Here is a 25,110-nt window from a genome sequence, read left to right as displayed (position 1 = left end):
TCCCATTAATCAGTTGAGATTTTTATCCAATAATTTTAAAACCATTGCCTTTTTTATTTTCTAATCTTTTATTTCGCATTTCTCATTAGATCTTTTCACTGCATTGCTTTTGCTACAGATCCAACAGCCTGCGCTTCTGAGGAAATGAGGGATTTGTTGTTTGAGACAAAGACAAACCGTCTCCTTCGAATTTTTTTTGTTCGTGTTTTAAAATTAAACTAATTCTGTTTATAAATGAGTTAATTTGAAGATATCATAGGCCTGGGGCGTTTTGGGGTTTGTAAACGAGTACCCCTATAGGCTCCGGGTTTATTAACCGCGTACCTGGTGGGGTTGTTTGTTTGGTGGGCGTGCGGGCACCGCAGGCAAAAGAGTAGTATAAGAGTCTATAGATAGGGGGCACTTTTTATAATTTTTTTTTTAAATTATAAAAAGTGCCCCCTATCTATAAACTATTATACGACTCGCATTCATTAAAAAGTCATGTACTCAACTTTAGTAGTTATTTGCTACTGTTCCTGGCCAACTGGTAGCTTCTTTTCCTTGTGTACAGTATGGCGAACTGTACTATAGCCGTTGTTACATTTTCAAAACTGTCTGTTAAAGATCAAATCAGGTAAATTTTGATAACAAAACTACTTTAAATGAAGAATATAAATAAGATTTAGTGTGATGGGTAAATACAATTTACTCAAAGAAATCACTTGATTCAGAAAACCCTTTTACTATGAAGTCAGATGCTTCAAAATTGTGGTAAATAGCTTCCAAAAGACGCAGAAAAGCATATAAATTTTATGAATTATTAGCAACAAATTTTATATTATCTCTTATGACACGTTGTTGACACGTTGTCAATAATTCCTTTTAACAATAGATTGGCAATTTCTGTTGAAATCACGAAACATTTGAGGAATAAAATCATGTCTTGGTTGATCTTTTAATTCAATTTCACAATCATTTAAACAACGTTTAAAATATTAAAACCCAATCTAAGTTTGTTTTCAATTCAACTGCTTTGAAATTCTTAAATTATTTAATTCACTGACCTATGAGATTTGAACATTTATAAGATGAGAGATCATATAACAAAGATAGCTTGCCAGGTAAGGTAACATACGCCCACTACCAGCTGTCAGAAATGATAACAAAATCTTTAGTGGCTTAATATTGAATTTTCAAATAATCTTAAAATCATCTATAAGTCAAGGCAAAAACCTGAAACAGTTCATAAAATTATCAACAAATTCATACATGAACAATGTCTCATGCTGTACACACAAGGGCAATAACTCATTTCTGCCAATTTCTAACTTGACATCAAGATTGGATAAAAACTAGTTTCTAGAATTTTGCATACAAGCCAAATTTTGACGCGGTTTTACTAAGTTAAGGGCAATAACTCTGAAACACGTCATCAAATTACTACCAATTTCGAACTTGACCGAGATCTCATCAATATATACATGCACACCAAATTACATCAAGCCTCCATCGCGCCTACAAGAAATGTGAACGGCAAGACGAACGGACGGACAGGGCGACGACAATATACGTCCACATTTCCAGGCACGAAGAACGGTAACGAAGCTGCCGTAAGTTTAGTCGTCTGAACGCACTATTATATTCGTAGTTTTAGATTCGCTGTCAAGACCTCTATAATTTTGTATAACAACATTATCAGAATGGTATTCCATTAATATGTAGTTAATACTTTCAGACTAAAGATGTGTATGTTGCTGTGGTTTATAGTCAAATTTTGAACTTACATGTGCGCTGAAATCGACCAAATTTGCACTTCACGCATAGAACAACGTATACACACTGAAGTCCATTAAAGATTAACAACTAGCGACGTTAATTTATTGCAAAATTTTAATCGAATGGCGAGTAGCGAAAATTATTAAATTTGTCTCTGTCATTTTTCTGAAGGCTGATTAAGCGATTTGATTGGCTCTCATGAACTACATATTACAATCATTACGGAATGCCGGTGGACTGTGAATATGTAGTAAAATCACAGCCCATGACGTGGACTAATTAATATGTGGACTTAATTGTCTCTAATATATCACATTCGAATTACCCTTTAATTTGTTGGTCATTCAAATGTCCGGCATAAATTATTTATCAGCGTGATAATTCTACTTTATAATTAATGAGAGAGCTAGTCGGCTTTTTCAATGAATATACTTTGTAAATATTGAATGGACAACACTGCACTTCCAGTTCGACCATTCCAGTGGATTCCATGTTTAAGAATACTGTCTCACTAGTTAAATTGCTGTACGCGAATTAATAAAACTGATATTTTATTGAAAGAACTGTAAAGCTGGGACACCAACAAAGACTTTTAAGCAGTGGTCGTCACACACAAAGTGAAGTCAACAACTACAAGGTATTAACAACAACTAAAAACGAAGAAGGGAGGCAGGACAGCCAGTAAGTAAGTAGCCTTACAATTCCGAAAAACTTTTGACCACTAATTCATAGGATTAAGATCGTACTTAATTAATTTATTGCTAGGATTTTCTTTGTTAGCACCCAATTAACCTAACTACTCATTTTGCAAAATGCCCGCCAATGAAGCTGTACCTGTTGAAATGCTTGCAGAGAATTTTTATCAACTAGAGTCAGAACTTCGTGTTTATTTGAAACATTTTCGGGGGAAGGCACAAATTTTCGTACTGGGTACGAGACCTTGAGCGAGTTGGATTGCTTTATCATGTGGATGATTAGCGGTAACGGGACTGTCGGCTCATTACGTCATCCGCTACATAAAAAACAACCCACCCTGTTTAAGAACTGTGGCTAGAACTAAAATCTTCCTTAAAAATTCGATTTAACGATTTGTCTGATATTCAATTTGCTAAGAAAAACTTGTTAAGCCTGAAACAAAATTTTGGAGAATTGGTTAAAACTTTTGGCGGCCATATTCTAGGGACATGTACAGTTGAGATGACTTAGTTCATACCATTATTCAGAGTATCCTCAAAAACATTTTCATGGACGGACTGCGAGGGCATTTTATAGCAGTCAAGTCTAGTCGAACAACAAACGACCCGGACATACAATTTGTTACGCACTGAGTTAGATACAATTTTGCAGATTACAACTCTCAACAATAAAGTGGATAGGCGTATTGCTGATTTACGTAAAATGCCTAACCATTCACAATCCAATTATCTTCTTCACGCCCACAATCGAATCAACGGTCTAATCATGTCTCATCACAATGATCAATTATTATTTTCACTCCCTCGATAAACCGATGTCTCATAACCATTTTCACGGTGAGCAGATTCTCACAATTCACGTGCTCACATTCAAGGTTATCAATATACAATGATGCCATTTTTTTTTTCATGATTATCATTATAATCTATTAAATATTTCATTTTATGTTCTATTTCAGTAAGAATACACAAATATCAAATTGGAAAAAAGAAAGATGAAAAACAATCCTGTAACATCCCTATTCTTATTTGTAATTTCATTATCCATAGTAAACAGTGCTGATAAGACTGATTATTACAACTTACATAGTTTTTTATTTACCGGATATAATTCGGATATTCGACCAGTAAATGATGATAAAGAAATATTGCCTATTATGATAGACTTCTCTCTTATTTCAATTAGCGAGTTACAAGAAAAAGATCAAACATTGGTGAGTTTAGGGTATGTTTATCTTTATTGGCAAGACGACTTTTTGTCTTGGAACCAATCGGAATATGGTGATTTACAGAATATGGTGGTTCCCCAGAAAAAGGTTTGGAGACCAGATATTGTCGTCGCTAACTCAGTGGAAAAAAGAACAAAAATTGGATTTGATGAACTGCCGATTCGTTTAAATTCAGATGGATATTTGGAATGGGAGCCCAGTATGTTGTTTAAAACATCTTGTGATATAGATACAACGTATTATCCATTTGATGTTCAAGTTTGTAAAATTAGTTTAGAAACAATGGTGTCTACGATAAGCGAATTAAACCTGACAATTTTTAATCCTGAAGTAAATACAGTAGATTACAGCCCGAATGGACAATGGAATTTGCTAGGTGCTACAATTGTTAAAAGAGACAAAGCAGTTTATTCAGCGGTTCATATTGAACTAAAGATTCAGAGGAGACGAACATTTTATGTGTTAAATTTAATATTACCAATACTTCTTCTGTCTCTGATGGGATCTCTTACATTTGCTTTACCAAGTGATGCTGGTGAAAAAATGTCCCTTTCTATTACTGTGCTATTAGCTTATGTTGTCTTTTTGACGATTATCAGTGATAGTATGCCCCAAACCTCCTTACAAATATCTTTGCTAGGTGTATATTTAACTATTTTGTTGGTTCTTAGTACTCTATCTGTTTTGTTAGCTATTCCAATATTGAGACTACATCATACGAAATCTACCCAACCCGTGCCACGTCTTGCGGTTTGGTTTGTTCGAAGTTGTGGTAAATGTCGTGGTAGAAACGTCTCTGTCATGTCTTTTGATGCAGCAGTGTCCAACAATCCTATATCACAGAATTTTGTTAAAGATTTCAATGAAGAAAAGGTGACATGGGAACAATTGTCCCAAACGCTGGATTCTTTCTTTTGTAAATTATTTTTTATATTTACATTCATATCAACGATCTTATTTATAGTTGTAATGTTAATATAATTTTGAAAATAATCATTACAGTTGACCAATAATAGTTGACACATAATGTGTGTTTTTTAAATATTTAATTTGTGCTTTTTTATATGTTATGTTATTTATATGTATAATTTGTGTTTTTTAAATTAATAGTATATCGTGTGTTTTGTAATAAGTATTAATGAATGAATGCAAGGGGTCAAGGAGAAGATTACCTATGAAGTTAGCAAAGACCGCAGCATGGGACTGTAGGATGCTCTTTGAAATGAGAGGCACAAAGGTTACCTCCGGGTAATACTTCTGATGACAGTGCCAAGAGAACTAATCATGGCTTTGTATTGGTAGGTATTAGGGGGCGAGAGCCGACACCGGGCCGACTCTTGAAAGCAATGGAACAGGTATTAAAATTTTTCTTACTTTGTATTGGTTAGATCCTCCAGACATACTTCAGCTGTCAAAGAGGATTATTACCTGTACATAAATGAATCACACAATTCAAAACAATGGATTAGGACCATATCGATATTCAAAACTTTCAACGTACGATTTATATTATAAATTCATAATATATATTCCAAACTCAACCAATGAAACAGTCTTATAAAGGCTTCTTACCACTGTTGTCAGAAGCATTGCACATGTTCCAATGCGTACCTGGTACTTCACAATGTAATAGAGTATCCCAATAAGTCCATCTCTTCTATTTTCACCTTTACGAATAGCCTAATCTACAGTTCTCTTTCTAAGTGAGTTAGTCGCTTGCTCGCTAACCTGAACGTTAAAGATCCCTCGACAAATCGAAAAAGAGCAGGCTAAAGCCGCTGTCCTGGCAAAATGCCCCTCATTGTACCCTGCATGGCGTTGCCCGTCTTCATTAGCCAACATGATAAAGAAAAGTAGGACGTAAAACTCCATTCATTTTATCTTAATTTCATTTAGCTAACCTGAAGGTCCAGGGTCTAGTCGTTTGGATGGGACAATAAACCGAGGCCACGTGTGCTACAGACTCGACAGCTGGAAATCGCAAAAGTGCAGGCTAATGCTGCTGTCCTGTCAAAAGTTCCCTCATTGCATCCTCCATGGCGTTGCTCGTCTTCATTAGCCAACATGGTGCAGAAAAGTAGGATGTAAAACTCTATTTCACTTCATTTTTTCATCTTTCTTTCTGCCCTATATTCTATGTCTTTTAGTAGTTAATAAACCAAGCTCTGACAATCAAAACGAAATCTAAACTACATACCGGCAAAACATTGGTAGCATCTAATGAACTTTTCACATGAGGAAGTATATCAGTTATAAGTGAGTTCAATCATAAGTAAGTTTAATCATAAGTGAGTAAGTATTACAAAATAATAAGTGGTATTAAGTGTCTAGAAGAGTAAGCATACCCTGTATGACGCCACACGAAATAAAAAACCCACCAAAAATATGAACGCACTTTTAAACTACAAAATAGAGACTTTACTGATAAATTATAAAAGTTCAAGGGACGTAACTGATGAAAATATATTTATTTAATTTCAAAAGTCAAGGGCGGCATCTGATCACAAATATTATATTGTGATAAGAAAAATGTTGCACCCGCATCCATATAAGACTATCACAGCTATTTGGCACTAATAGATAATAAATATTCTATAATTTACCGTGACCTGAATCAGTCATGTGCACTCACACCAGTCAAACCGGGTGCATTGAACTGAAATATACATTGTACTGTATTTTTCTAATTCTTGACATATTTAATAGAGCATACATTATTATGATAAAATAATGATATTTTATATTTTATTGTCAATATCATAATATTATTATTTACTCATGAGTAAACATGTCATTATCATTATGTCAGTGTAGGTTTTATGTGATCTAGAGAGCTTATACCACGCTCATACAGACTTAAACACTTTAGCCAATTTTCTGTCGCAGTAGCAGCACAGTATGAACACCTTTTAACTGCGTTATCAATATTCGAAGTCAGCGATTGCGCCCCCACAGTGGCGTTTCTACCAGAAGTAGAGTAGGGGCAACAGATTTGTCAAGGTGTCCTCGAACTTGAACATAATTTTAATATATTAACCCAATCAGATTACGATACATATTTCTAATAATAAAAATCGCATTTAGATGAGCATCAGAGTACAGAATTTCGATGACAGGCAAAATAGATACGATGAAAAATAAAATAATAACCAGCGATTCGTTATGAACACAAAAATGATAATAAATAGATACTATTGAAAATTATTTTCATATATAATAAAAAAGGTTCATATATAATATTACTTGTAAAAATTAATACTAAGAGGTATTCAGAGCATGCACCTTTCTAACTTTGACCTTACTTACAAGAATACAATATGCATTGTTCTGATAATCGTTTCCTGTTCGATATGCATACCCGATCAGACAGGTTGATGCCAATTTGAAAGTGTTCAAAACGAAGCTGGACAACGTTTGCACTAGTATTCTATAACGAATACAAATCTTATTCTGTAACATTCACGAATCATTAAAGCGTTTCTTGAAATTAACTCCCTGAATTAAATTACGTTCTCTAAACTCCAGTTGTTGTAGTTTGCAAGGGTTTTGCATGCTTTTAAGTCAATGTATAATTTGCAAAAACTCTCATATATAATATTATATTGTATTTAGACTAGTGTATGCTTATTTCAATGTCACTTTTAAAAAGAGTTTTGATGAAATGTTACAAAGAAGTTATAGAAAAATTCAAATCTCTTTCCTAAATTGTATAATACATTCAATAAAAACATCGTTTTGTGCTATCGATGCTATCTTTATGTATTACATTTCCAGAGTTCAAATAATCAAATTATCATTTTTTTTAACCGGAAGTAATTCTTTTCCTGATCCACTTCCGCTTTCACTGCTACTACAAAAACTCTCTATACTTTTTCTACAGAAAACAGAATAAAGATAGATTAATATTTTTGGGATGTCGTGTGCGAAATGAAAATTCCGCAATTTTTTACGCCTCCTGCGTGCACATTTCAAGACGTTGATTAAAGTTATGTTAGACCTTTTAGTTTTAGAAGAACACTTTTGTGGAAATGGTATAATAGGTTGACTAGTGTTCATCATGTATAGTTGGCATGTGTTTTAGATATAGTTATTAGAAGAACATAATATATTGTATAGTGAAAGAGTTAACTTACTCTTCTGTAAAATGTATAGTATCAAGGATAGTTTCAGGTAGACGTTTCTTTGAGGTGTCTGGTAATAAACAGAATGCTAATATTAAAGCCACCAAGCACACTCCAGCATATAATATAAATGGTGCTGTTTCTTTCATAGGACCAGTTAAAAAACTACTCTGAAACGAAAAGAAAACATAAATGGTCAAGTTATATTAATATTAACCCAAATGACAAGGATTTGTTTTGAAGAATGCCTTTAAAATCAGATAGTATATGGTTTAATCATGTTAATAGACGACATCTTTTTATAAATTCTTTCCGCGCATCTCGAGATGTTTCAACAGAGGAATTGTAAAGGATTTATCTTCATGACATGCACTAATTCCATATGTGAGCTGCAGTGTTAAGCCATTTTATAATACCTAAATGACGTTCATTTTTTGAATCATAAAACACTAATTTAATATTGACCCTCTTGAGTACAGGTTTCATCACCTTTGAGCGCCTGCAATGATTTAAATATGGTTTTGTCTAGGTTTTGATTTCAGAATCAGCAAGATAAAATAAAAAAAAGTTGACACTTACGATAAGACCAAAATATGGTGCCGCCAACGAAGCCACACGAGCCATGGCTGAACTTGTACCTGTTCCAATATTCCTTAATTCTGTTGGAAACAATTCACCAGTATACAACCACAGAATAGCAAAGACACAAGTTACACCAAATTGACCAACTAGTGCACATACTGTCATCAACCATTTCAAATCTGAAAGATGTTAATTGAATTAAAAACAAAGCTGTAAAATGAACATCAAGTCTTTATGGAATGGATAGAAAGTTAGCAATGCTACCATTATTTTTTGGTGATTTGGTAACTATGCCAATTTCATTGGATCACAATGGTCAATCACGTGAAATCTTGATTCAACATAATTATAGTAAAACGAAACAATATATCTGACAATACTTGGTACGTTCACATTGGTATTAAAAAAACTCAAATGATCTGTTCAACAGAGACCTTAAGGATAAAATTTTTAATTTTTAAATGATGGCTTGTATGGGTTAGAACAAATTATGGTGCGAATAAGTGAAACAGCTGTAAATAAGAACAAATTAAACAACTTAAAAAAGCTTTTAAGGGCTATCACCAAATGATATTTGAAAAACAAGCCCCACATGTAAAAGGACAAACAAAAACCACCTCTGGTCAATCAGTAGTATTTGCCTTATTGTTGTAAATTCAACAATTCAATTTATGTTGTTGTGTCAATAAAAACAGTTGCATCACTTCTGGCTGTGATCTTTATTTTTCATGTGCATCACAGAGGTTAGGTTAGGTTTGACTTAACATCTGATAAAACAATTTGTGGTGGCAATGTTCTTGAATTAGTCTGGTCGATCCAGCTAACAGCAACATAACAAACGAGCGTCATCAGACCCCACAGGCTACCGTTATTTATTATACCTATATCCTGTTTAGAAATGGTTCTCATAGTGGTGAGACGAGAGATAAACAAATTGGTTGATGGATAACTGTTAAATGAAAAAAGTCTTGCATAACTACGTATTGACCACATTATTCTCAATTTGTTCTTCTTTTAATTTGATGTTTCTTCTGGCCTAGGGGCATTCCGCTTTTTTTTGTAAAACATGTTCATTATCAAAAACGTCTTAAATCATAACTGAAAGTATTTATACTATTTATACCTGTGTTTATCTATCCACTTGATAAAACTGAATTTGTTTCAAAAGGGTTAATTAAAAACTGTTAATTGTTAATTAAGCAGTTTGACGTAGTTTCGGTGTTTGGCTTTATAAAGGCTCGATTTTATTATTTGAAACCTTTAGAATAAGTAGAAATATTTCTCTAAAATTAGGCGTTTATTTTACTCAAATCCATACAGTACATGTAGTTCCAAAGAGCATAACGAACTTTAAAGTTTAAGTAAACTTACGTAATGTTTTTAAATAGTTTTGGAGTTGGGTAATTTGAGCAAATACAATTTTTGACCCACAAAAAAGCGGAATGTCCCTTTAAAGTGATCGAAGCTGGTGATTTTCAGGCTAGTAGCACTCTGAAGTCAAGGTACAAAATGTATCAATTCTTTCACATCTCTGGGAAAACTATGGACTTTAGATTCATGAGTCCAATGGAACACGTATCGATATAAGTTCAAATGAATACAGTTGAAAATTAGATTGAAATAGAAATTACAGTTTACACTGTAAAAAGTTCCAAAATCCCAATGCTTTTATAAACAAATATATAATTTAGATAAATTGATCTATCCCAGGTCTATTAGTGACATTATGTTATTCTAGAATATCGTTAGAAAAGCGTTTATCATAAAATAGAGTGCAATCATAGAATTTGGATTGGCTCTTACTTTCCGGAGTGTACATGATAACAAATACAGCTGCTGTTAGCGATAACACTCCCATCAACATACAAATACACATGAGATTTTTTCTGCCTAATCTGTCCAATAACAGGAACACTAGTAGATAACAAACGACTTCTAGAATTGATGCCACGAAGAGATTGAGATAGATATTACCAACCAATAATTCTAAGTTCAAGATTATTCCGAAGTAGGTAATGCTTGCTGCAAACCTGTAAAGCAATAGACATACATGTAATATACTATGATTATTGAGGGTCTGTTTTCTATCAAATTCTTTTGTTCATGAATTTAGAGGCGAATCCAGATCAAAATAAATGGAAAACGAGACAGACCCTCAATGTTCCAACACCATTATCAGGCATTGACTAGCTGCCTACGAGATATACAAATGCAAGATGGTATATGAGAATAAAATGCAAGAACTGTTTTTGTCTTGAAGGAGTTAAAGAGGATGCAGTGCAACTATAAGCCCTGAGTTCAGCGTTTGTCTAACCAGTGATTCTGATGAAATGGCACAAATTATAGCGGTCATCTAAATAGGTTACTAAGTGATGCGCAAGGTAAGTACATGTATATCATAGAAACGAAAAAAATAATTTACGATAGGATGATAAAAGATATTAACGAGGTTATTTTGAATCTGTAAATCTCGCCCATAACATATGTTGCTTAGTCCAGATAATTCATTACAAAAGTTGATGAAAAGTAATCGTATCGATACCTACGGTCGAAGTCTCCATACCATGCATATGCAAATAGTGATGAACTATTTTATTAGTGCGATGAGCTTCAGAAATTTAAAGCCAGAAGATGATAGAATGGGAGAAAAACAAATAGTTATGTTTAAAAGGATTGTAAAGAGGTTTTCTAAATTTATTATGGGTATCGGGGACACTGGTAGCATCAATTTGCTCCTGTCCAATCAGACGTCTGTATTTCCATTCCATTCTAAGTGCAATTGCACTAAAACTAAGTGTTTGATGACTTCACTAATCGGGAATGGCTTTATGTGATAAAAACATATTTTGCGAATAGCGATCATCAAACTCTTAGTTTTAATGGAATTGCTCTTAGAATGGTGAAAATTGATGCTATCAGTGTCCCCGATACACATACAAAATTTAGAAAACCTCTTTACGATCCTTTTAATATTTCTTAACTAACTATATAGATCGTCTGGTATGATCAATTATTGAGATGCAATTATGGTACATACATCAGCCGACAATAATGTACATGTTCAGAAGTTTGTAGAAGAAATGGGCAGGAGTATCAATGCAAAAAACACGGCTAATAATAGTATTATAAAACTTAAAAAGCAATATATTTCATGTAGCGCTTTGCGAGTGATTGTTTTGTATAGTTACCCCCGAGGTAAAACATATCAACCCTTGACCTTACTTAGGTTTTACATTGACGTTTCTTGTTGAATTCGAGGTTTCTGCTTTGGCTTTTACTTTAGGAAATTAAGGTATAATATATAATTTCCACTCCTTTGAGCGAGCAAATTACTCATATGTGTTAAAAGATACTTACCAGCAAGTGTAACAAACTAATGTTCGAACACATAATGTTTTTGACGTGAAGATTTTCCAAAACCGGAGTTTAGTGACCTTATCTGAGACACATAATTTCTTCAAAGTTTCGTCGTCTAGTTCAACTTTATTGACTTCTGCTGCTTTTTGTATGAGAGCATGAGCCTTGGCATTATAACCTCTGGTTAATAGCCATCGAGGACTTTCTGGTATCAAACTGAAAAATACCAATTTATAAACTAAATATTTTCATATTAGGACATTTTAGTCAATCTGGCGGATTTTCGGAAAACCACATTGACCTTATTTGGTCTACATGGTACCACTTTTATTATCTCCAATCGATCAACATATTATGTTGATCTATCAGAAAGCCGCAAGGTCTTGATTTCACCAACGTTTGTGGTGTTGGGTTTTATAAAAGATAACAGTTTCAAGATCCAAAGCGCTTGGCTAAATTTGATTGTTAAATGATTAAGAATTTAACTATCACATGACATTTTGACTGACAGCTATCGCCACCCGCCCGATTCTTAACCACGACAATTTTATTTCATTTGATCTATCTTTACTCTTATTGAAACTGGAAACAAACCAGAACAGATCTTACGTGCCAGTGTTTATAGCTTGATATGGAAGTATGAAGTCACTTACCAAACAAAAGTTAATAATACTGTAGTATACACAGATACTGCTAATCTCAGATATCTCCAATCTCGTATGAAATATCCCAAAACAGACATCAAAATCATCCCAAAACACCAGTAGAAATTACTTAAAATACCTGTAAATCTTCGTTTCGATGGTCCAACTAATTCTACTCCTTTATACCAAATATAAATTTAGAAAATAGAATTAAAGATCAAAAGTCTTAAGTGGTTATTCTTTTCTATTTTTTTTCGAAAATAAAAACCCTTTTCTGTTTGTTAGCGAATCTTTTTGAATGAAAGCAATTTTTTTTTACAACCGAGACCACATTTTAAGAAAACTTCTACAATTACTTGAGCTTTTTTTGGAATCTAAGAGAACATTATGATCTTAGTATTATAAATAAATATACGTTCTCCAATCCACACAAAGCCGCCATTTTATTGATTTATTCATGATATAATCGGTCTACAAATCGTACCAGCTTACCGATTATATAGATGGCAAGAGATTGACCCGCCATTCCCAGCCCCATACAGAATCTCATTGCTAAGAGAAATATATAGTTAGGTGACCATACAGTAAGATATGAACAGATACAGCACAAATAGTTGGATACCACCATCAATGGTTTACGTCCAATACTAAAAAAAAAATACCAGAGGAATTAATTTCATAATCAGGGCAACTCTTTAGGAATTGAGTGTTAATGACTTGAATATAAAAGTAACCGACCAGTAGAATGTTTTTGTGCAGAAAGTCATTTTTGTTTTAGATTTTTGAATACTAAAGATACTCACAAATCAGCAACGTTCCCCATTACACCATATCCCACTAACAATCCCAAAAATAGCAACATAACAGCATTACTCTTCTTAACAGAATTATCACATACTAGATCAAACTGAAATAATTAAAAGGATGGCGAACTCAATCAAGTTGCAGGCTGTAAATGTAACAGATCCACGAACAACTCAAAATCTAAAAAGGGCAAACTGATGTTGCTGTCTTGACAAAGGTTTGTTCAATGGGTTCTTCATGTTGAGTTCGAAGCAAATGAATAGGTACAGAAGTTCATTTCTTTTTGTTTTCCGATTAGCCTTGAAAATCCAGCCTTTCATGCCAGACCCGAAACCGTTTAAAGGAACATTTCATTTTAATCGATTTGCCATAGTAATCCATCCTTGCAAGACCAGTTCATAGCGCAACAAATGGATTTTAAATCCATTATATTTTGTTAGACACAAATCAATTGGCCATGGAAAATTAACACTTGTTCTACTTTTCAAAAAAGTTTCTGAAAATATGCAACTAAATGCACTTACCTCCGTTACGAGTGTTGATGTAAATGTGGTCGTATCATAAACCCACGAATTACATTTATATTGAACAATACTAATATTACCATATATATCTATTGTAGTATTTTGTAAGAAACATTTCGAAGATTCGGGTATTGAGCTGTTTATTAATTCTCTATGATTTTCATCTTGAGGTGAAAATGTATCATTATCATAACCAGGTATAGCACATCTGTCAACAACAATTTAATTACATATAAATTATGTGTTTATATTCAATTCGATCACATTAAGATATAACTCGTGGTTATAACTCTGAAACTTAATTGTCGTTTATCAAGAAAGATTCCATGATAGCAATACCATGCCTTATCCAGTGTACTTTGTGAATTCCGACATCTGAGTAATACAAATCCGTACAATTTCGTCCAGGAGTAAAAGTTAAAAGTTGTAGAGTTGTGGACAGCTCCACAGAGAAGTACCATCAGGTGTTCCGATTCTTGCGCGACACCCGTCACTACTATAATGGTCAAAATCGCGAGATACAACAAGATGACTATCAGACATCCCGATGTCAATTGATCCATGATGTTATTACCTGTGGTCTGGAGATGCAAGAGTAAAAATGGACAATAACTGTAATAATCCCGAAGCTACAGGTTGAAGACATAAGACAAAATATAATTTCTTCTGATATAAACCAAACTCTCCAATCTGTTTTAATATATCATCAAAATACATCTTGATTTGTTCTGAAAAATAGCAAAGTCTTTAATCAAAGATATGAAAAAAGCAAATAAAACTTAAGCAAATGAATCAAATGTTGATATGTAGTTAATGCAAATGTACACCTTGTGGATCTGCACATGCACCAAAATTATAGAAAACTCGAGTCTGTACAAAGGGAATGTTCTCACGAGTAGATATTACCGATATATTGACATCTTACATTGAACTCTTATCAGCTAATAAAGACGATATATAGACGGCTAAATCCAATTAATAATGGATGCCACAGTATTTCCGCCTGAACTTATACATAGCTTTGTGCTTCCGAATACATATTTGCTTTCTACAAAGACCACTGCAAAATATTTTAACAATAACCTTTTCTAAGCCCCCCGACACACCCCTCCCTGCCAAACACACGCACATCCCTCCACCCAAATTACGGCATTCATAATTTCCCAAAACGACTCACAAAATCAACAAATTGTTTTCCGATCGAAGTCCGCTGAAGCTATGCAACAGTTAGATTCAGAGTCGGCTTAAAGAGCAAATTGCTGAATGACAAATCCACAGAAATAGAGTCATGTGACGATAGGTCGGGTACTTCATTACATAGAGTTGCCTCTGAATAACTGTCTTGTTAAGTGAAACAGAATTGGAAATTATGCACCTGATCGAGTTAATATATTCGGGCAATGCCATTCCAGACGAACATTAAAATTATAAAAACAAAGTAGTGGTGACTATAAATCTTGTGCAACTTTTTAGAACAAACAAGTCAATTTTATACTGTCAAAAATGCCACAGGTCAGAAAAGTGAAACATGAAATAGGTCACTTACGCTTTTACCGTAACAGTTATCATACCATTATATCAGTGATCATATCATTCTAACAGTTATCATATCATTATATCAGTGATCATATCATTCTAACAGTTATCATATCATTATATCAGTGATCATATCATTGCAACAGTGATCATATCATTATATCAGTGATCATATCATTCTAACAGTTATCATATCATTATATCAGTGATCATATCATTGTATCAGTGATCATATCATTATAACATTGATACATTGACACCAGTGATTTCATTATATCAGTGATTTCATTATATCAGTGATCATTTCATTACAACAGTGATCGCATCAATGTAACAGTGATCATATCATTATATCAGTCATCATATCATTATAACATTGATACATTGACACCAGTGATTTCATTATATCAGTGATTTCATTATATCAGTGATCATTTCATTACAACAGTGATCACATCAATGTAACAGTGATCATATTGTATCAGTGATCATATCATTATAACATTGATACATTGACACCGGTGATTTCATTATATCAGTGATTTCATTATATCAGTGATCATTTCATTACAACAGTGATCACATCAATGTAACAGTGATCATATTGCATCAGTGATCATATCATTATAAAATTGATACATTGACACCAGTGATTTCATTATATCAGTGATTTCATTATATTATATCAGTGATTTCATTATATCAGTGATCATTTCATTACAACAGTGATCACATCAATGTAACAGTGATCATATCATTATATCAGTCATCATATAATTATAACATTGATACATTGACACCAGTGATTTCATTATATCAGTGATTTCATTATATCAGTGATCATTTCATTACAACAGTGATCACATCAATGTAACAGTGATCATATTGTATCAGTGATCATATTATTATAACATTGATACCAGTGATTTCATTATATCAGTGATTTCATTATGTGATATCAGTGATTTCATTATATGATATCAGTGATTTCATTATATCAGTGATCATTTCATTACAACAGTGATCACATCAATGTAACAGTGATCATATTGTATCAGTGATCATACCATTATAACATTGATACATTGACACCAGTGATTTCATTATATCAGTGATTTCATTATATTATATCAGTGATTTCATTATATCAGTGATCATTTCATTACAACAGTGATCACATCAATGTAACAGTGATCATATCATTATATCAGTTATCATATCATTATAACATTGATACATTGACACCAGTGATTTCATTATATCAGTGATTTCATTATATCAGTGATCATTTCATTACAACAGTGATCACATCAATGTAACAGTGATCATATTTTTTATGAGGTGATTATATTGAAAACACTTGTTAAAAAAAAACAATTTTAAACAGAAAAAAACGTAAAGACTTACCTGATGTCAAACGGAAATCAATTGATCATGGAAGATGAAAGCATACTTTGTTAATTTAAGTAGGAAATACCTTAAAACAATACAAATAATAATAATTAAAGCTATACTGACCTTATTAAGACGAATTTGAAAAATAAAATGGTCATTATGAAATACTCACTCACTTATGATTTATATACTTCCTCATTTGAAAAGTTCATGTCGCCAATACTTTGTTTGCAGTTCGTTTTACAGTTCGTATCGTTGGAATTGGTTTATTTATTTAAACTTTGTGCATGAAAAGCTTCGATTTTAATAGAAAATCCATCGATTCTAAGGATTTGTTTTGGTAAGATTTTCCAAAAATTACCTACAATATCTAAACTTTGACATTCCGACCTCAGGTCGAAGAGAAATTCACCTTTTTTTTTTTCTTTTCTTAAGCCAGTCCTGCTTTAATATCAACTGGTTAAGCATTATTGATTGACCATTAGTATAAATAATTTATAAAAATAGAAGATTAAACTGCTAATATCTCATACAATAATATTTTACTACCGCACTATCCAGATAAGAATCATTTTAAAACATGCCATAGCTAATCGGGCGAATTTGATCACAGCTATTTGTGTGTGCGTGTAAGAATCACCTCATAGTTTTGTATCAAAAACCATTTTAGACCAAAACCGCTCACCTTACCTTCTCGTGTAAATTAACTGTGTTTCTTTTTTCTTTTTAGGGACGATCAGAATGATTTGAATCAACGTCGACTGAATCCTTGCCCTTTAGGCATTTCAAATTATGAAATAAAAAACATCTTGTGCACACTGAAAAATATACCCTTTTCTTCCATGCATATGCTTATAAATTATTCTAAAAATGATGTTGTCTAAATTTGTATTGTGTAGATTTCCAAATGAGTTGGCCCACATAATGTCATATGATTTCGACAGTCGTATAATAATTATGAAAAATTGTCTATGTGTTATATTCAATGTCAAATACTATATTTTATCACTCAACAGTAAACATGTTCATAAAAACGATATGAACTCGTAACACAGTTTACTATGCAAATAAGGCCATGTATCCATGCGCCATGAAAACAAACATGTCATACTTTGAAGTTTACAACTCAGTTCAAATGGAAGGTAAAGGGCATGAAATTGCTCCAAATAAGAGAGCTTTGACTACAAGTTTCAATTAAGTGAGTGTAACATGGAATTTATGAAATTCGTGGTCGTATAAAATTATTGTGTCACTCGCCAAGGCTCAGGTAATATTAAATCTGGCAACTCATTTCATCAAATTCATATGACCTAAGCACTCTTTAACATCCTCTATGTACTTTCCATGTTTTCCAGATAAGACGTCAACTTATCGTTCTCCTCGTCCGAGAGTTGACAGTTGCTTACCAATCCTAATGCTGATATTAATATCCATGTAAAGATTTTAGATTCCAGAGTGGGATGAGATTCCTCTTGAATTTAACTTGTCATTGTGATTACTGTGTCGAACAGAATCAAATGAGTTGGCTATGTGCAGAAAGCTTGCGTATAGATTATTTCACCCCTCTCTATAATGGTGAATGGTCTCTTGAAGATAGGATAATACGCGTATAGATAACAATGGTTTCTGATGGACCATCTTATCAAATTCGTTGAAAGACATTTGCATTCGCAGTATGAACATTTCTCTAAATGCTTCTGGATCGTTGCTTGGTTTGTTACCACTTTTGTTGATTGTTTTAATTAGGATGTTAAATTATAGAGAAACTGAATTCTCCGTTTTAGATAAGAGCTCATTGATTTAGGCTATGAAGGAATGATCTAAAACATTGTGTCGTCTCGCTTTGTTATACGATGCAAAACGATCTGATACCATGATCCCGAGTGCCAATGTTATTGATCGTTTTGTTTGTTGAAAATGTTTGAACCGTTAAAAAGTTTTTTAAATTTTCACGATTGCCACTACCAACCCCCAGATCTGATAGGATAATCGCTATTTGTCCACAAAAATAAGACCATAATTTCAATTGTACCGCGAATCGCAATATTTGGAACATAAAATAAATGTTCAAGACAAAAATGAACATCATAGCCAATCGAGTTGTTCATATGCTCATCGGGGTCTAGTAGTAACTCAAATCGTACCCTGTCATAACGGAGTTCATCAGTTATTGATGAACGCACCAAAATCTATCTGAACGTACAAGAGAGTACCGAATCAAGGGACCCGGTTGTGATTATCGTGTAAGACCCAGTCGAGAACTTAAACCAGACAATCCTATCTGACCGGACCGGACCGAAGATCATACCATGACACTCAGAATTGGCAAATCGTGAGCAGATCATATACGAGCGAAATAAAGAGTTTCAAAACGTATTGACTCGTATCATAAACCTGGGATTGTAGAAGTACACCGATTGCTTCACAGGTTTGAAAGTAGTATGAATTGGAAATATACAATTAATAAACTTACATACAGAATGTCACAGGTATTTGTCGAGCTGGTGAACTCCAATACCACCTACATTAATCGACCACTTTTAAATTAAATTAAATGCAGTTCACTGATATTCAGAAAGTAATATGTAATATGTGACCTTATTAAGTGGGACGTACATGTATTAGTCAATTCAGCACTGTGGAAAACTTGAAAGAGTAGAAAATCACAGCGTTCTGAAGCATTCTTACACGAAGCCACTTGATCCACATTTAAACCATAGTCTCTGCTTACAATGACTACAAAGATTGATTTTGATGAAAAGTCCAAATCTCTCATCTGCTTTCACAAATTTGTACTTTATACATTTCTAAACTATAAAGATTTATAAAAATTTTATATTTTCGGAGGAAGCTAGTTGTATGCAAATTGTCATTTTATGGGTTAAGAGGACTCAAGTCTTACAACTGCAATAACAAGAATGTTCGCAAAGACGGGCATCTGTTAGCTGCAAGAGGAAACTGTGTTGGCAAAAGTGTTAAAATCGATTTAAATCCAGCGATTGACCCGATTCTATCAGATGTTGACTTTTTCCAGTTTTGTCAGTCAAGGTTGATTTGAATTCCCATTTAAACAACACACAATTTATAGTTTTAAAAAAATACAACAATTAAATAATGAGTGTATGATAGAATGTGAGTTGGCGTAATTAGAGTCGTAAATTATAATTTATTCAGGTCTGTTGACACTGAACACTGAAATATTGTTTCAATTGTTTTACCTTCAAGTTCTAATCGCTCGGGTGGTACAATAAATCGAGGCCCAGTGTGCTACAGGCTGTGCATGAAAATCGAAAAAGAGAAAGCCTAATGCCGCTGTTCTGGCAAAATGTTAGCTCACATACAAAGATGATTTCACGTTCATTTTAGACAAAATTTTGCTAGATGTCATTTTGACCAGTCGCCTGTACAAATACATAATATATATTCTTGAAATTTGTTAATATGAAAAAAAAAACATTGTTAGATAAAAATAAGGGTTGATTGGAAGCAGATTCGAATTGAGTTATCACTTTGTATAACACTCTCTGCAGAGGAATTTCATATAAGCGTCGTTTAGAATAATAAAGAATAAACATGTCCGAAAATTTATGGAATTAATTTTTGATATCTCCCATTGGTAATAAATTTAGGCGATCAAAACCTCCCTCCCCAGAATTATACTTGTTTACAAAAATTTTTCGAAATGTGGTCTAGAAAAGCTACTAGAATTAGGGCGTCCGAAAATATTTATTTTGAAGAATCGAATCACCGATGTGCCCCATAACATATATAAGCTTAACTCAACTGGACTTACCTTCTATATGTATTGCAAAAGAATGTTTAAATATTCAAATATGGAGGTTTTTACTTGATTGTCATAATAATAAATACAATCAAGTGTAAAATTCATTTACTATGTCGTTTCCCATTGGCTACGTAGGCCTATTCTAAATTCACCATTTCTTTAGAACTTGACAGGTCAAAATATCAATATATTTAGGATTCATATTAAATAGCAATTCTTTGTGTGATGATCGTATTAAGCGCATTATGGGTATTAAGTGATATTGTACGATTTATCTATATAATGTGGTGTAACATTTAATAACATCAAACATGAGAAGCATACAACAAAACATTATAAGAAATAACCAGTGAAAAGAATTGATTATTTGTATCCAGGTTGGTGTTAATTAGCTAACTACATTATGGCAAGGCTTTCAAACAGAAACAGAAGTGTAGCAACAATATTGGATACAATGATAAGAGTACAAATATTGTACCACACTTGAAAAAGTTTTGTTAAATCAAAGAACATCACTCAAAAAGGCGTTTAAATTCCAGTGTTTTTCGAAATTGTAACCCCTCAATGGGAGCATCATGCACTAGGAAGTTAATGTCGACGATTTTTTTTTAAATACTGTTATGTGTACACAAAGAATTCTGTACTTTTTCCTGAAAACCTGTAATATTGTCATCATTTCGTTAAAAACTTATTCAGATGTGGTACCGTTCATCACAATTCTCATAATCATGTTTGTCACACAGCGCGGAAAAATAATATAATTGTCTGTCATATATAATGTGCCAAAAAGTGATAGAAAGATACAATCATCACAGGCGAATTAAATCTTTACATAAACCGAGAAAAGTTGTACATTTTGTTACCGTTGATGTTCATATTTTGTACAGAGTTAGCCTGTACTTTAACAAAAACGTATACAATCTGCATCACGCAGGTCAGGTGATTTTTCTATATACTGGGTGTTCATAATGCTGTATGCTTCTAAACTATAGGTGGGTTTATTGACTCGTTATCAAGAACACCAATGTCATGATAAAAATCACTAATCCAATATTCGTAAGTACTAAAGATCAAATCTGGACACACTATGAAAGTAAGGGTATCCTCTTTGGTACCATACCAATTTAAAAAAAAAAAATTGTATAAGAAAGAAATCTTCATCTCACCCTACCCCATTACAACCACCAGGTAAGGTTGGTTCCAAGCTAACCTTAACCGCGTTGGAATTGGTTATGCCATTGCAAGGCCTGTAGTTGCCTTAGTCATTAGCGCAATTCGGGCCTCCCTTTTCTTCGATATTATTATGTGACTATCTTCCTCATTGCTTTAGTCAGCTTGTGGAGACGGATAATTGAACAACGAAAAAATTATTCTAGAAATTCTTATTTGTACATAATTTGATAATGAACTAATTCGTTACTTTCTGTATTCATTTCAATGTTTAAATCCTACTGCCACATTTTCTCAGATGTTACTCATTTTTTGTGGCGAAGGGAAATAACTCGGATAGATTCCTAATGTTGTCAGACCACTACGATTTTGAAAGATACCAAATACACTTTGAAGCTGGACTAGGAACTGGTTTTGCCGAGAACTTTCATCTACACTGTAATAGCCCATATTCAAAAAGATAATATGGTTTGGAATATTCAACCAGTACAACATCTTTAAACATACTCCCCATTGACAGAGATTAAATAATGGAATCTTTGGGCCTTCTAGTTTTTTACGCAGATTTATTAGAATAGCTTCTTGACATATAGCAAAAATTTCAAGCTGTTACATGGAAATTATAACATAATCAATTCTTTCTAACGGCTACTGGCTAATATTGCTGTCTGCGTAAATTCCAATAAGAGTAATGAAGAAAATAGTATTTATTGTATTAATTTGTTTAATAGTATGGATATCTTTATCAGTATTGAATCAAGCCATTAGTTTGACCAGTTATAGATTTTCACATCTTGTAGGTTTAAAAGACACATATTTTAAAGGTAAGATATCTTTTCTAGGTCTTTAACCAGGTGGTATGTCTATGTATATGTATATACAATCGTGAACACAGATGTCCACGAATCACATTGTTTAAGGCCAGTATGCATGTGGAGTGTACTGATTGTTAAGTATGCAGCATAAACTAATGTTGATGTTGGCCTTATAAAGAATCAATATTTTAAGAAAAACATGAGAATATGTAGGAGACATAGTTCTCTACAAATAGGCATAAAATCCGAACACGTACGAAAAAGTATTACAAACTTAAACTTTTAAATAGTTTTGGTGTTAAATATTTACGGCATGATTTTTTGAGTTAATATTTTTAAGATAAAATAGGGGACACGTGTCTCAAGATAAGTTTCAGCAAAAGCATTTTCTACCAATGTAGTATAACAAATTATAATATCTCTTTAAAATATCATTGACGCCATGTCCACGAAATGTCAATATTTATAAACACGTTTGTGTTAATGTTAATGTCCATATATCTTATTTTCATATATTAGCGTAAATCAATACATTTTCTTTCATGCACTTGCACTGTATAAACCATAACTTTTCTTGAGAATTTTTTTTTATTCAAATTTCATTTAGACACATATTAAGTAGTTTGTAATATTAATTTGACGAACGTTCCAGAGTGCTGTCGTTAGACTCTAACTGAAGTGGCTATATTAATAATGAAATTAATACAAATAAAAAAAAAGGAACTGATGTATAGGAAACAGTGGCAGTAATGTTGCAGACTTTTGAAAGTTAAATCTGCAAATAAAGGGCCTAAATCCCGAATGTCATTGAATTTTGAATAGTAGTTTTCATTTGGAGTCAGTGGCGCCACTGATAGAAACAAGTACTTGGCGTATACAAGTGTGCTTTAGACAATTTTCATTCAGAAAGATGGTAGACACTTAAAACGGCCGGTATTAGGTGATCAAGAAACTATGACTATATAACGTTTTAATCGTAATTATATTCCTATTTTTTCAGTTCCTTACCAATCCAGAAACTTTGAAAATGCAACATATTCCAGCGGAAAAATATTGTGTTTGATTTTCACATATCCTAAAAATATCAATAAAAGTCTGGCAGTCAAAAATACTTGGGCTAAAAGATGTGATAAGCAGTTATATTTCAGCAATAAGACATTGCCTAATATCCCGACCATCTTATTGAACATTACAGAATCCAGACAACTTTTAGGCTTGAAAACACGTTTGGCATTACAGTATGTATATGACCATGAAATCGACGAGTTTGAGTGGTTTATAAAAGCGGATGATGATGCCTTTTTTATAATGGAAAATCTCAAAAATTATCTCAGCGCCTTTAATCCAAATGACAAATTGTACTTTGGAAAGAAGTTTTCGAAGTTTAAAGGAACTACTTATTATATGAGTGGTGGTGCAGGATACGTATTGAGCAAGGCGAGTGTTAAAATAATTGTTGAAAAATGCTTTGATGCTGTAAAATTTAACTTTCAACATATCGAAGACATGGCAGTTGGGGCCTGTGCCGAGAAATATAATTTTACAGCCCCTAATACTACGGATTCCATGGGTAGAGAAAGATTCCATAGTTTGTCTCCACATGTCTATTTAAAAAAGGAATTGAAACCAAAATGGTTAGATGCATATTCTGTTAATAAACTCAAATGGGTAAATATGATTTTAAAGATATTCAATTGATAATTGATTCGCAAATTAACCTAAGAGAGACACTTAAATAATATAGGAGGGCGAGTTAAGGGGAACTAGAGGTTCTCTCTCGGCATTAGTTTCTTTCACTAAAAATATTTGATACTTCAGGCTACCTGTAATACTTTTTAAATCATCACTTATGAAAATGAATTTCTGTCAACTATACGTCTAAGTTATGTTATTATCTGTTTCCAGGGTTACGGAAATTTAAGCAACGAAACAATATCGTTTCACTACCTATCACCAGAGGACATGCAGTTGTTAGAATTCTACTTATATAAACTTAATACCAAACAAATGGATCAAAGACGGAATTCGTCCAAACCATAATTGTATAGTGAGAAATTGTGAGAAATGGTGCATAAAATAAAACAACGAGTCGACTGATAATAAAGGAAAAAATAGATCACACGATAACGTGCAAACAGTAGGTTAAAAGTCGATACAATTAGAGTAAATTTAGCTACGCTTCGGGATTAATCCCTTTATCAAGCGAAAGTAACCAAAAAAAAACAAGAAATGTGCTATCTCTACGAAGAACAACACTAAACTGACATAGAAATAGAACCTTTCTCGCTTTTTTGTTTTTTTCGTTTGAGAAAGGGATTAGTCCCGAAACCTAGCTACATTTACTCTAATTGAATCGACTTTTTACCTATATACTGTTTGCACATTATCGTGTGATTTATGTTTTCCTTTAGTGAGAAATGGGACTTTCTTTCCTTAAGATGGACTTTCAAATGAAGGAAGTTTAAGAGCAAAAAACAGTGTTAACCATAAGGAATTTCTCACAGATCAATCAAATGGACGTAGGTCACTTTACAGGATAAGCACGAAAAAATCTTAATCATGGAGTTTATTTATCGCTTTTGTTACCATCGATTTCGATAAACTTCACCAACACGTTTTATTCATATTCATACCTCATTCAAAGAAAATAAAAATTTAGCAAAAAAAATCTTATCAAAAGAATGAATGGATTATGA

The 25,110-nt window shown here is 33.0% G+C and overlaps 3 protein-coding genes across 3 annotated transcripts; 2 read left to right on the top strand and 1 right to left on the bottom strand.

Moving 5' to 3' along the window:
• Window positions 1-3,559: 3,559 nt before the first annotated feature.
• On the top strand, window positions 3,560-4,333 carry LOTGIDRAFT_96446 (hypothetical protein; the record flags this gene model as incomplete). Its single annotated transcript, XM_009065222.1, has 1 exon — window positions 3,560-4,333. A coding segment is annotated over one exon (774 nt), but the record flags the coding sequence as incomplete, so codon positions are not given.
• A 2,357-nt stretch (window positions 4,334-6,690) lies between these two features.
• Window positions 6,691-19,181, bottom strand: LOTGIDRAFT_235707 (hypothetical protein). Its single transcript, XM_009065221.1, has 11 exons — window positions 19,119-19,181; window positions 14,289-14,442; window positions 13,715-13,922; window positions 13,190-13,293; window positions 12,879-13,033; window positions 12,396-12,564; window positions 11,743-11,958; window positions 10,189-10,415; window positions 8,383-8,564; window positions 7,816-7,973; window positions 6,691-7,556 (listed from the first exon to the last, which is right to left on the bottom strand). The coding sequence occupies exons 2-11, from the start codon at window positions 14,429-14,431 to the stop codon at window positions 7,460-7,462; spliced, it is 1,659 nt and encodes a 552-aa protein (XP_009063469.1). The 5' UTR covers window positions 14,432-14,442; window positions 19,119-19,181; the 3' UTR covers window positions 6,691-7,459.
• A 4,274-nt stretch (window positions 19,182-23,455) lies between these two features.
• On the top strand, window positions 23,456-24,454 carry LOTGIDRAFT_130418 (hypothetical protein; the record flags this gene model as incomplete). The annotated part of the gene is made up of 2 exons (XM_009065220.1): window positions 23,456-24,082; window positions 24,320-24,454. Coding segments are annotated over 2 exons (762 nt in total), but the record flags the coding sequence as incomplete, so codon positions are not given.
• Between the last annotated feature and the right edge of the window lie 656 nt (window positions 24,455-25,110).

Source organism: Lottia gigantea, assembly GCF_000327385.1.
Source record: "Lottia gigantea unplaced genomic scaffold LOTGIsca_69, whole genome shotgun sequence".
In the NCBI taxonomy this organism is placed as follows: Eukaryota; Metazoa; Mollusca; class Gastropoda; family Lottiidae; genus Lottia; species Lottia gigantea.
Note: the sequence above shows the minus strand (reverse complement) of the source record. Positions and strands in the feature narration are given on the sequence as shown.

Bases quoted from the DNA above. Each gene is read 5' to 3' on its own strand.
- LOTGIDRAFT_235707 (XM_009065221.1), bottom strand. From the start codon at position 14,431: ATGTATTTTGATGATATATTAAAACAGATTGGAGAGTTTGGTTTATAT. The intron at 13,034-13,189 runs GTGAGTATCTTT...TTTTTTTTTTAG, and splicing joins ATGGGGAACGTTGCTGATTT to TATTGGACGTAAACCATTGA. The intron at 7,974-8,382 runs GTAAGTGTCAAC...TTTTCGTTTCAG, and splicing joins CACCATATTTTGGTCTTATC to AGTAGTTTTTTAACTGGTCC.